Raw genomic sequence first — 13,802 nt, 5'->3', positions numbered from 1 at the left:
TGACGGATCACCACCTCAAGCTGAACCTCGGCAAGACGGAGCTGCTCTTCCTCCCGGGGAAGGACTGCCCGTTCCATGATCTCGCCATCACGGTTGACAACTCCATTGTGTCCTCCTCCCAGAGCGCCAAGAACCTTGGCGTGATCCTGGACAACACCCTGTCGTTCTCAACCAACATCAAGGCGGTGGCCCGTTCCTGTAGGTTCATGCTCTACAACATCCGCAGAGTACGACCCTGCCTCACACAGGAAGCGGCGCAGGTCCTAATCCAGGCACTTGTCATCTCCCGTCTGGATTACTGCAACTCGCTGTTGGCTGGGCTCCCTGCCTGTGCCATTAAACCCCTTCAACTCATCCAGAACGCCGCAGCCCGTCTGGTGTTCAACCTTCCCAAGTTCTCTCACGTCACCCCGCTCCTCCGTTCTCTCCACTGGCTTCCAGTTGAAGCTCGCATCCGCTACAAGACCATGGTGCTTGCCTACGGAGCTGTGAGGGGAACGGCACCTCAGTACCTCCAGGCTCTGATCAGGCCCTACACCCAAACAAGGGCACTGCGTTCATCCACCTCTGGCCTGCTCGCCTCCCTACCACTGAGGAAGTACAGCTCCCGCTCAGCCCAGTCAAAACTGTTCGCTGCCCTGGCCCCCAATGGTGGAACAAACTCCCTCACGACGCCAGGACAGCGGAGTCAATCACCACCTTCCGGAGACACCTGAAACCCCACCTCTTTAAGGAATACCTAGGATAGGATAAGTAATCCCTCTCACCCCACCCCCCCTAAGTTTTAGATGCACTATTGTTAAGTGACTGTCCCACTGGATGTCATAAGGTGAATGCACCAATTTGTAAGTCGCTCTGGATAAGAGCGTCTGCTAAATGACTTAAATGTAAATGTAAATCCCTGAAGCAATTGTGTGTTGTGCGTCACATATGAGTCAAAGTTTACTTGTCTCACCTTGAACCATGGATGACGGAGACCCTCTTCTGTATCAGGCCTCCTAAAGGGATGGCATGATTCCATTTTACATTTGATTTCTAGTGAGGGTGAAGAAGCCCACAAATGTATAAGAACTAAAGAAACGTGAATCTAGAAGGGACACATCCTATCTTGACAACTGCAACTCAAATTGTCTTGAACATGTATTCAATCAAACGCATGATGTACCTGAAATTTGAAATAGCACATGGACATCTCAAGTTTTGGCCTGAACATGTTAAAATCTATAGTTGCCACTCACAGTCTGTCTGCCACCAGCAGTTTGATGATGAATCCCTTGGCTTCTCGGCACAGCTCAGTGAACATACTCTCATCAAAGGCCACATTGTAGTTCCTGATGTTGAGCACAGATCTGTGGTCATTCTCTCCAGCAAACGGAGACACTCCAGTAAGGCTGAAATGCAGAAACACCTGTGAACATCTCACTAATTGTTCACTGATTTCTAGAGCCACGTTCCAATATTACTGCAGGTCGATGGCATGTCTGATAGGGTCTCTCTCATAGCAATACAAATAGGAATCAACAGCTACATATGTGGTGTTAATTTATCCATTGGCTTGTAAAGTGTGCAAATGCATAAATCCAAGCGTAATAACCTCTAGTGACACCCCATTTTTTTTCACCTTTATTTAACCAGGTAGGCTAGTTGAGAACAAGTTCGCATTTGCAACTGCGACCTGGCCAAGATAAAGCATAGCAGTGTGAACAGACAACACAGAGTTACACATGGAGTAAACAATTAACAAGTCAATATGCTCCCGGATCCGTCGACTGACACTAATTAGCATAACGCAACGGACATAAATATTACTAGAAAATATTCTTATTCATGAAAATCACAGGGGAAATATATTGAGACACAGCTTAGCCTTTTGTTAATCACCCTGTCATCTCAGATTTTCAAAATATGCTTTACAGCCAAAGCAAGACATGCATTTGTGTAAGTTTATCGATAGCCTAGCATAGCATTATGTCCAGCTAGCAGCAGGTAACTTGGTCACGGAAATCAGAAAAGCAATCAACTGAAATCATTTACCTTTGATAAGCTTCAGATGTTTTCACTCAGGAGACTCCCAGTTAGATAGCAAATGTTCCTTTTTTCCAAAATGACTATTTTTGTAGGCGATATAGCTCCGTTTGTTCTTCACGTTTGGCTGAGAAATCGACCGGAAATTGCGGTCATGACAACGCCGAAGAATGTTCCAAATTAGCTCCATAATATCGACAGAAACATGGCAAACGTTGTTTATAATCAATCCTCAAGGTGTTTTTCAAATATCTATTTGATAAAATATCCACCGGGACAATTGGTTTTTCAGTAGGACCGATTGGAAAATGGCTATCTCTGTATTTTAAGCGATAATCACTCTGAGAGCCATCAGGTGACCACTTACACAATGTAGCGGGTATTCTTCAACATAAAGGCATAAAACTATGTCACGATGCTGTAGACATCTTGGGGAATACGTAGAAAAAGCAATCTGGTTGATAGCCCATTCACTGCTAAATAGGGACGCATTGGAACGCAGAGCTTTCAAAACATGTGGTACTTCCGGATTGGATTTTTCTCAGGCTTTCGCCTGCAATGTCAGTTCTGTTATACTCACAGACAATATTTTTACAGTTTTGGAAACTTTAGAGTGTTTTCTATCCTAAGCTGTCAATTACATGCATATTCTAGCATATTGTCCTGACAAAATATCCCGTTTACTTTGGGAACGTTATTTTTCCCAAAATTAAAATAGTGCCCCATAGTCACAATAGGTTTTAAGTTGTAATTAATAATCTTATGGAATCACACCAAATTTAAGACACATTTAATGTGTACCTACCACAGATATGTAATGACTCCAATCGGCCTGGAAGAAAAAGCAGAGAATTAGAGAGGATCCATTTGTGATATGTATCAAGTTTTTAACACTTTCATGGCCTTCAGCGTTTTTACCAGATGTCAGTTGCCTTGGACACAGGAGTTTGGTTGACAATTTCTGGGGCAACAAATTCTGGTGTGCCGTATTTGCAGTACTGAGCCTCGTCGGGTGTGAGCTCTATGGCGTTTCCGAAATCACAGATGCGGATTTGATCACCATGGTGGTCTGCCATGAGGATGTTATCAGGCTAGGGGGAAACCCAAAAGAGGAGGTCAGAGTTCAGAATAAAGATCATCATATTGACAAATTACTGAATTCAGGGGTACATATTCCTTGTTTAAACAAACACCTGAAAAACAAAACAAAAACACGGTACTAACCAGAATCCCTCTCGTGACATATCTTTAAATATCTCTTTTCAGTGAAGACGTGTTTACCTTGATATCCAGATGGATGATATTTTGATGGTGAAGGTAGTCCACACCCTCCAGCAACTGTCTCATGCAGGAGCGGATCTGCAGGTATACCAAGCATAGCATATACCAAGTACAGTCAGGTCCATAAATATTTGGACAATGCCCAAGTAATTATTTTAGCTCTCTACCACAGCATATTGGAGTTGAAATTAAATAATGAATATGAGCTGAAAGTGCATACATCCAAATCAGATGAACAGTGTAGGAATTACAACATTTTTTTTACAACTGAACCCCCCCCCCCTTTTTAAGGTACCAAAAGTAATTGTACAATTGGTTGCTCTGCTGTTCCATGACCAGGTGTGTGTTATTCCCTCTTTAGTTAATTTACAAGTAAGCAGATTTGGAATCGGTCTAGAGTTGATTTCAAGTGTGGCATTTGCATTTGGAATTGGTTGCTGTTAACCCCCAACATGAAGAAGTCCAAAGAGCTGTCACTGCAAGTGAAGCAAGCCATCATGAGGCTGAAAAATCTAAATAAACCCATCAGAGAGATTGCAAAAATATTAGGTGTGGCCAAATCAACTACTTGGTACATTCCTAAAAAGAAAGAGCGCACTGATGAGCTCAGGAGCACCAAAAAGCCCGGAAGGCCACGGAAAACAACTGTAGTGGACGACAGAAGAACTCTTTCCCTGGTGAAGAAAACTCCTCCACAACAGTTGGCTAGATCAAGAAAACCCTCCAGGCGGTAGGAGTCTCTGTGTCAAAGTCAACAATCAAGAGAATAATCACCAGAGTAAATACAGAGAGTTTACCACAAGATTTAAACCATTGGTAATCCTCAAAAACAGGAAGACCAGATTAGAGTTTGCCAAAAAACATCTTAGAAAGCCCGTAGAGTTCTGGAACAACATCCTATGGACAAATGAGACAAAGATCAACTTGTACCAGAATGATGGAAAGAGATGAGTATGGAGAAGGGAAGGAACTGCTCATCTGTGAAACATGGTGGAGGTAGTGTTATGGCGTAGGCATGTATGGCTGCCAATGGAACTGGTTCCCTTGTATTTATTGATGATGTGACTGCTGACAAAAACATCAGGATGAATTCTGAAGTGTCAAGGGCTATATTATCTGCTCAGATTCAGCCAAATGCTTCAAAACTCATTGGACGGTGCTTCACAGTGCAGATGGACAATGACCCGAAGCATACTGCGAAAGCAACCCAATACTTTTTTAAGGCAAAGAAGTGGAATGTTCTGCAATGGCCAAGTCAGTCACCTGAACGGAATCCAATTGAGCATGCGTTTTACTTGTTGAAGGCTAAATACCCAGAGAAAAAGCAGGAACTGAAGACAGCTGCAGTAAAGGCCTGGCAGAGCATCACTAGGGAAGAAATCCAGCATCTCGTGATGTCTATGGGTTCCAGACTTCAGACAGTCATTGACTGAAAATATTTGCAAAAAGTATTAAAACACACAATTTAATTTATGATTATGTTAGTTGTCCAGTTACTTTAGAGCCCCTAAAATTGGGGGGGGGGGGGGGGGGGTAATTCCTACATGGTTCATACAATTATTTTGACAAAACCCTTAAATTAAAGATGGAAATCCACACTTAAAACACATCTTGATCGTTTCCTTTCAAATCCACTGTGGTGGCGTACAGAGCCAAGATGATGCAAATTTGGTCACATTACACTTATGGACCTGACAGTCATTACTCTATGGTACATGTTATAAAGATACGATGGGAGACACAAATTCTTATACAATAAGAGACACGGGGTGGTTTGGTCATATCAAGTTTTACCCAAAGTCACATTTACTCCTGTAAAAGTGTGTGGATTTACTTGGTTTTCTTTGTGTCTGCTTAGAGAATAATTCTAGGGGCCAGGTTGGTTGCTACAGGCGAGAGTTCAATGATCTTTCAATAGAGGTCACTGTTCTCATGACCTCATAATGAAGTCCTTTACCGAAGAAAAAAAACATATTCTGGCAAACAGTTGTGACAAATCTTTGGGCAATTTGCCGCCAGCTCATATTTTCGCAGACAAATACATTTTGTGGCAAACTGTTGAGGCAAATTTGTGGTGACTTGTGAAGTTCTGGCAAAAAATTCTGGGAAATGTGTGGCAAACATTCTACTGCTTGCTGCATATTTGCTGCAAACTCATTATGAATATACAATGTAATATAACTTTAAATGAACTTTTCACAGAGAAAACTAAACATACTAAATGTATTAAATATTCTAAACAACATGTATTCAATGTCATAAATCCAATATAACTTGAAATCATCAGCATGCTAATGAAAAAAAGAGCAAAGACTGAATATTTCACAAATAAATAGTTTTAATCTTCTTATGTAGCTACAACATTTACATGAGAAAAATGTGAAAACTACAGGGATGTCAACTACAGAATTTACTTGAGCCAAGCGATAACTGAGCAATGAGCTTTCAACCAATGGATGTTTAAAAAATAATTAACAAAATTGAAATTATTTAAAACAACAAAAACTAAATCAAACCCTGTTCAGAACTATTGCCTTTTTGAGTGAACTTTGGAGCTGTGGAAGTCCTTTGTCCAAAGCTTGTTGAATGCATGCACTGAAACAATCAGAAAACACAAAACAAAAACAATATTAGGCTACTGAAAGCAATTACTGAAAACATGTTCTATTTTTAAATGGTAGGGTTTGGAAAAACAGGGTCACGTGTTACAAAGTTGCCTTGATATTGCTATGCTTCTCATTAAAACTGGCATTCTCTATATTTTATCAGCAAGGAAACAATGTTTCTGCCTTGTATAAATGCTATTTAAACAAAAGATTCAGATAGAATAAACTGGAACTTAGGCCTTTTAAATCTACCAGAGTATAAAAGATTTGCACAATTGATTCAAGCGAATCATCTAATTATGATATTCAATCTAGACCATTGTCTACTATTTGTCTCTCCAGGAGACTCAGGTGTATAAATAAGACTGGAAGAAAAGCAACATAAAATTGAGTTGTGCCTAATACGACAATTTGTATTATTGTTCCAAAATGAAGTATTGTTAACCTACATCTAAAAGCCAGGCATGCAAGAAGCCTTGACCTGCTGCACATATATTTCTCTGTGCCCAGTTTGATTGAACATATATTTCTCTGTCCTCAGTTATCGCTTGGCTCAATCTGTATTTTTGACAAGTAACTGATTTCTTCTAGAAATAATGAGGTAAAGGACAACACATGATCAAGATGAGCTAGCTACTTGTTTGAAGAAAGGAAAGATCTAATTGTTACAAAAATGAATGTATGGGCTACATTCGTGAGAATAATACATGCATTTATCTTTGTGAGCTATACTCTGCCTATACTCGGCCGTCTCGTGATGGTAAATTGGTGGTTGAAGATATCCCTCTAGGGGTGTGGGGGCTGTGCTTTTGCAAAGTGGGTGGGGTTATATACTGCCCGTTTGCCCTGTCAAGGGGGGATCGTCGGATGGGGCCACAGTGTCTCCCGACCCCTCCTGTCTCAGCCTCCAGTAATTATGCTGCAGTAGTTTATGTGTCGGGGGGGATAGGGTCTGTCTGTTATATTGGAGTATTTCTCCTGTCTTATCCGGTGTCCTGTGTGAATTTAAGTATGCTTTCTCTAATTCTCTCTATCTTTCTTTATTTCTTTCTTTCTTTATGTCTCTCTCTCGGAGGACCTGAGCTCTAGGACCATGCCTCAGGACTACCTGGCCTGATGACTCCTTGCTGTCCCCAGTCCACCTGGCCGTGCTGCTGCTCCAGTTTAAACTGTTCTGCCTGCGGCTATGGTACCATGACGTGTTCACCGGACCTGCTACCTGTCTCAGACCTGCTGTTTTCAACTCTCTAGAGACAGCAGGAGCGATAGAGATACTCTGAATGATCGGCTATGAAAAGCCAACTGACATTTACTCCTGAGGTGAGCTGACCTGTTGCACCCTCGACAGCCACGGTGATTATTATTATTTGACCCTGATGGTCATCTATGAACATTTGAACATCTTGGCCATGTTCTGTTATAACCTCCACCCGGCACAGCCAGAAGAGGACTGGCCACCCCTCATAGCCTGGTTCCTCTATAGGTTTCTTCCTAGCTTCTGGCCTTTCTAGGGAGTTTTTCCTAGCCACCGTGCAAAGACAGAAACTTATTCATCCAAAAATGGTGTTGGGGCAAATAATTAGTTAGCTAGCTAGTTATCACATCAATTGTGCAAAAGTATGATAGCTAACCTTAGCTAGCTGGTTGAGCACTAGCTGGTGGTGCTGACAGAGTGAAACTGATATAGCAACACAATGTGTTTCACTCTATTCCATAAAACATGACATTGCTAACTAGGCATCATTTTAAACACCACTTTGAAGTTTACTAGGAAGTTTAATTAATAAGTTAGACACTTACCAGACAACTTTGGTAGGTAGCTAGCTGGAAAACTTATTTTGCATTTTCTAAGTGATTTTTCTACTCCCCCTGACTGGTTGTCAACAGTTACTTGTCTTGGAACTCACGTGTTACCCAAAAAAGGCTTTTGGTAAACTGTTTGCCACAGGTTTGCCACAGATTCGAATATAATTATGAGATCACTATTTACTATAATAAAACCTCTGGCAAACTTTTTGCCTCTAGTGGCAATAAATATTATTATTGCCAAAGGTTTGCCACAGGTTCACCATTAGTGACAAACATTTGAAAACTTTTGTCAACATTTTGTAGCATACTATTTAGTTTGCAGCAAATTTGCCACAAACTTGTGGCGAGTGCCGCAACAAATTATTTTTTGTAAGGAGTGTCCTCGAAGCACACAGTAACCAACTCACATCTGACTCCATTACTGTAGATTTCTTTGTTAACCTCTCCAGCAACTCCTCATTGCATCTTGACAAATTGATCAAGGAGAAATACATTTCTGACACTGAAAATACTGAATGAGGGACAAAAATAGTCCAACATAGGAACGTTATGCTTATTACTATCACCATGTGATTGTGTGTTTGTGTGTGTGCTCGCGCGTGCCTGCGTGTGTGTGAATGCGAGTGTGTATGTGTATGCGTGTGTCGACCATAAGAAAGACCATTATAGCTGCCAATTTCCCCAATTTTCAAGTCAAATGGTATATGTAATCTATGTGACAGGCACCAGTCAGTATGAACTCCCAAAAGGATACATCTCTGTGACAATGATGACTGCATTTTTCTTCTCAAAGGCATCATGGAAATACAGGACTCTCTCATGGTCCAGCCCAGACAGTAGTTTCATCTCTCTCAGAGCAGAGGCCTTCCTCTTGGCTCGGGCAGAGATGAACTTGGAAGCATACTCCATTTTACCAACCTTCTGCGTCACTCGTTTCACATAGGAGAAAGCCCCTCTGAAAAAAAAACGATTGATTTGGAGGTAACACTTTACAGTCACTTTCATGATTAAGCATTACCAAACAATTTCTAAACCTTGAATAAATACACATTTCATATTTAGAACATTTATAAGGATATAGTCCTTACAATTCATTAAAACATTTGAATTTATGAATGTTTGTTGGCACATGGTTCTACAATAAGAGTAGATAACATGTGACAGATCATGAGAGTTTTATCTGATGTTCTTTTGACTGCTGATTTACAAGAAATTATCTGATTACAGGAAATTATCTAATGAGTCTGTTATTAGTGGGATTTGAAGTAACAAATGTCCCACTCTAAATCTTTGTCTTATTATTAGTGTGGCTTGTGAAATAGCCACACTTTTTAAATAATGTACCACTTATTTCTGACTTTTATTATTAATGTGACTTGCAAAGGAAGAGTCCCCACTTTAAATCTTAGACATACTTCTTATTGTTATTATTAATGGGGCTTGCAAATCAAGAGTTTCCACTTTAAATCTTAGACATAGTTCTTATTATTAATGGGGCTTGCAAAGCAAGAGTTTCTACTTTAAATCTTAGACATAGTTCTTATTATTAATGGGCTTGTGAAGCAAGAGTCCCTCCTTCAAATCTCTCGACATACTTATTTTTCTTCGTAATATTATTATTTGGAACGCTACTCCTCTTAAACCATTTAAGCTAGAAATGGCATTCAAACTTTAACATGTGCAGACTGGTCTAGATTGAGGTCCTAAAATACAGATTGTTTTATATTACATTACATTTACATTTAAGTCATTTAGCAGACGCTCTTATCCAGAGCGACTTACAAATTGGTGCATTCACCTTATGACATCCAGTGGGACAGTCACTTAACAATAGTGCATCTAAAACTTAGGGGGGGTGGGGTGAGAGGGATTACTTAACCTATCCTAGGTATTCCTTAAAGAGGTGGGATTTCAGGTGTCTCCGGAAGGTGGTGATTGACTCCGCTGTCCTGGTGTCGTGAGGGAGTTTGTTCCACCATTGGGGGGCCAGGGCAGCGAACAGTTTTGACTGGGCTGAGCGGGAACTGTACTTCCTCAGTGGTAGGGAGGCGAGCAGGCCAGAGGTGGATGAACGCAGTGCCCTTGTTTGGGTGTAGGGCCTGATCAGAGCCTGGAGGTACTGAGGTGCCGTTCCCCTCACAGCTCCGTAGGCAAGCACCATGGTCTTGTAGCGGATGCGAGCTTCAACTGGAAGCCAGTGGAGAGAACGGAGGAGCGGGGTGACGTGAGAGAACTTGGGAAGGTTGAACACCAGACGGGCTGCGGCGTTCTGGATGAGTTGAAGGGGTTTAATGGCACAGGCAGGGAGCCCAGCCAACAGCGAGTTGCAGTAATCCATTACATTTACATTTACATTTAAGTCATTTAGCAGACGCTCTTATCCAGAGCGACTTACAAATTGGTGCATTCACCTTATGACATCCAGTGGAACAACCACTTTACAATAGTGCATCTAAATATTTTAAGGGGGGAGGGGGTGAGAAGGATTACTTTATCCTATCCTAGGTATTCCTTAAAGAGGTGGGGTTTCAGGTGTCTCCGGAAGGTGGTGATTGACTCCGCTGTCCTGGCGTCGTGAGGGAGTTTGTTCCACCATTGGGGAGCCAGAGCAGCGAACAGTTTTGACTGAGCTGAGCGGGAACTGTACTTCCTCAGTGGTAGGGAGGCGAGCAGGCCAGAGGTGGATGAACGCAGTGCCCTTATTTGGGTGTAGGGCCTGATCAGAGCCTGGAGGTACTGAGGTGCCGTTCCCCTCACAGCTCCGTAGGCAAGCACCATGGTCTTGTAGCGGATGCGAGCTTCAACTGGAAGCCAGTGGAGAGAGCGGAGGAGCGGGGTGACGTGAGAGAACTTGGGAAGGTTGAACACTAGACGGGCTGCGGCGTTCTGGATGAGTTGTAGGGGTTTAATGGCACAGGCAGGGAGCCCAGCCAACAGCGAGTTGCAGTAATCCAGACTGGAGATGACAAGTGCCTGGATTAGGACCTGCGCCGCTTCCTGTGTGAGGCAGGGTCGTACTCTGCGGATGTTGTAGAGCATGAACCTACAGGAACGGGCCACCGCCTTGATGTTAGTTGAGAACGACAGTTTGTTGTCCAGGATCACGCCAAGGTTCTTAGCGCTCTGGGAGGAGGACACAATGGAGTTGTCAACCGTGATGGCGAGATCATGGAACGGGCAGTCCTTCCCCGGGAGGAAGAGCAGCTCCGTCTTGCCGAAGTTCAGCTTGAGGTGGTGATCCGTCATCCACACTGATATGTCTGCCAGACATGCAGAGATGTGATTCGCCACCTGGTCATCAGAAGGGGGAAAGGAGAAGATTAATTGTGTGTCGTCTGCATAGCAATGATAGGAGAGACCATGTGAGGTTATGACAGAGCCAAGTGACTTGGTGTATAGCGAGAATAGGAGAGGGCCTAGAACAGAGCCCTGGGGGACACCAGTGGTGAGAGCGCGTGGTGAGGAGACAGATTCTTCCCACGCCACCTGGTAGGAGCGACCTGTCAGGTAGGACGCAATCCAAGCGTGGGCCGCGCCGGAGATGCCCAACTCGGAGAGGGTGGAGAGGAGGATCTGATGGTTCACAGTATCGAAGGCAGCCGATAGGTCTAGAAGGATGAGAGCAGAGGAGAGAGAGTTAGCTTTAGCGGTGCGGAGCGCCTCCGTGATACAGAGAAGAGCAGTCTCAGTTGAATGACTAGTCTTGAAACCTGACTGATTTGGATCAAGAAGGTCATTCAGAGAGAGATAGCAGGAGAGCTGGCCAAGGACGGCACGTTCAAGAGTTTTGGAGAGAAAAGAAAGAAGGGATACTGGTCTGTAGTTGTTGACATCGGAGGGATCGAGTGTAGGTTTTTTCAGAAGGGGTGCAACTCTCGCTCTCTTGAAGACGGAAGGGACGTAGCCAGCGGTCAGAGATAAGTTGATGAGCGAGGTGAGGTAAGGGAGAAGGTCTCCGGAAATGGTCTGGAGAAGAGAGGAGGGGATAGGGTCGAGCGGGTAGGTTGTTGGGCGGCCGGCCGTCACAAGACGCGAGATTTCATCTGGAGAGAGAGGGGAGAAAGAGGTCAGAGCACAGGGTAGGGCAGTGTGAGCAGAACCAGCGGTGTTGTTTGACTTAGCAAACGAGGATCGGATGTCGTCGATCTTCTTTTCAAAATGGTTGACAAAGTCATCTGTAGAGAGGGAGGAGGGGGGGGGAGGGGGAGGAGGATTCAGGAGGGAGGAGAATGTGGCAAAGAGCTTCCTAGGGTTAGAGGCAGATGCTTGGAATTTAGAGTGGTAGAAAGTGGCTTTAGCAGCAGAGACAGAGGAGGAAAATGTAGAGAGGAGGGAGTGAAAGGATGCCAGGTCCGCAGGGAGGCGAGTTTTCCTCCATTTCCGCTCGGCCTTCCGGAGCTGTCATGTTTGTCATTTATTATCATGTCTCGTCCCTGTGCTCCCCATTCTATTCGTTTCCCTCTGCTGGTCTTGTTAGGTTCTTTCCCTCTTTCTATCCCTCTCTCTCCCCCTCCCTCTCTCACTCTCTCGCTCTCTCTTCTCTCTATCGTTCCGTTCCTGCTCCCAGCTGTTCCTATTCCCCTAATCATCATTTAGTCTTCCCACACCTGTTCCCGATCCTTTCCCCTGATTAGAGTCCCTATTTATTCCTTTGTGTTCCGTTCCTGTCCCGTCGGTTCTTTGTTTAGTATTCACCATGCTGTGATTGCGTTTCGCCCTGTCCTGTCGTGTTTTTGCTGTGATTGTGTATCGCCCTGTCCTGTCGTGTTTTTTGCCTTCATCAGATGCTGCGTGTGAGCAGGTGTCTCTGTCAACTACGGCCTGCGCCTACCCGAAGCGACCTGCAGTCTGTGGCCGCTTCTCCAGTTATTCCCCTCTACAGACTAGAGGATTTCTGTTATTCCCTGTTTGGACTTGAATAAACTCTGTTTCTGTTAAGTCGCTTTTGGGTCCTCTTTCACCTGCATGACAGAAGGAACCGACCAAGGAATGGACCCAGCGACTTCAGACGCTCGTTACACTGCCGTCAAGATCCAAGGAGCCATGCTCGGCAGACACGAGCAGGAATTGTCTGCTGCTCGCCATGCCGTGGAGAACCTGGCCGCTCAGGTTTCCGACCTCTCTGGACAGTTCCAGAGTCTACGTCTCGTGCCACCTGTTACTTCCTGGCCTGCCGAGCCTCCAGAACCTAGGGTTAATAACCCACCTTGCTACTCCGGGCAGCCCACTGAGTGCCGCTCCTTTCTCACGCAGTGTGAGATTGTGTTCTCTCTCCAACCCAACACTTACTCTAGAGAGAGAGCTCGGGTTGCTTACGTCATTTCACTCCTTACTGGCCGGGCTCGAGAATGGGGCACAGCTATCTGGGAGGCAAGGGCTGATTGCTCTAACAAGTTCCAGAACTTTAAAGAGGAGATGATTCGGGTTTTTGACCGTTCAGTTTTTGGTAGGGAGGCTTCTAGGGCCCTGGCTTCCTTATGCCAAGGTGAACGGTCCATAACGGATTATTCTATTGAGTTTCACACTCTTGCTGCCTCTAGTGAGTGGAACGAGCCGGCGCTGCTCGGCTCGTTTTCTGGAGGGACTCCACGCAGTGGTTAAGGATGAGATTCTCTCCCGGGAGGTTCCTTCAGATGTGGACTCTTTGATTGCTCTCGCCATCCGCATAGAACGACGGGTAGATCTTCGTCACCGGGCTCGTGGAAGAGAGCTCGCATCAACGGTGTTTCCCTGCTCCGCATCGCAACCATCTCCCTCCTCTGGCTTTGAGACTGAGCCCATGCAGCTGGGAGGGATTCGCATCTCGACTAAGGAGAGGGAACGGAGGATCACCAACCGCCTGTGCCTCTATTGCGGAGTTGCTGGACATTTTGTTAATTCATGTCCAGTAAGAGGCCAGAGCCCATCAGTAAGCGGAGGGCTACTGGTGAGCGCTACTACTCAGGTCTCTTCATCTAGATCTTGTACTACTATGTCGGTCCATCTACGCTGGACCGGTTCGGGTGCTACATGCAGTGCCTTGATTGACTCTGGGGCTGAGGGTTGTTTCATGGACGAAGCATGGGTTCGGAAACATAACAT

At 44.5% G+C, this 13,802-nt stretch overlaps 1 protein-coding gene across 1 annotated transcript in view; it reads right to left on the bottom strand.

The window, feature by feature from the left end:
- Window positions 1-13,802, bottom strand: part of LOC124045917 (striated muscle preferentially expressed protein kinase-like) — a 185,881-nt gene that overhangs the window by 16,964 nt on the left and 155,115 nt on the right. The window contains exons 23-29 of the mRNA XM_046365772.1: window positions 8,476-8,676; window positions 8,129-8,186; window positions 3,307-3,384; window positions 2,944-3,116; window positions 2,831-2,857; window positions 1,239-1,391; window positions 956-998 (exon numbers count right to left, since the gene is read on the bottom strand). Coding sequence (XP_046221728.1) covers window positions 956-998; window positions 1,239-1,391; window positions 2,831-2,857; window positions 2,944-3,116; window positions 3,307-3,384; window positions 8,129-8,186; window positions 8,476-8,676 — 733 coding nt within the window. The remainder of the gene's footprint in view (window positions 1-955; window positions 999-1,238; window positions 1,392-2,830; window positions 2,858-2,943; window positions 3,117-3,306; window positions 3,385-8,128; window positions 8,187-8,475; window positions 8,677-13,802) is intronic.

The sequence above is a fragment of the Oncorhynchus gorbuscha genome, linkage group LG01 (genome assembly GCF_021184085.1).
Source record: "Oncorhynchus gorbuscha isolate QuinsamMale2020 ecotype Even-year linkage group LG01, OgorEven_v1.0, whole genome shotgun sequence".
In the NCBI taxonomy this organism is placed as follows: Eukaryota; Metazoa; Chordata; class Actinopteri; order Salmoniformes; family Salmonidae; genus Oncorhynchus; species Oncorhynchus gorbuscha.
The sequence above is the reverse complement of the archived record's forward strand: the minus strand, read 5'-3'. Positions and strand labels throughout refer to the sequence as shown.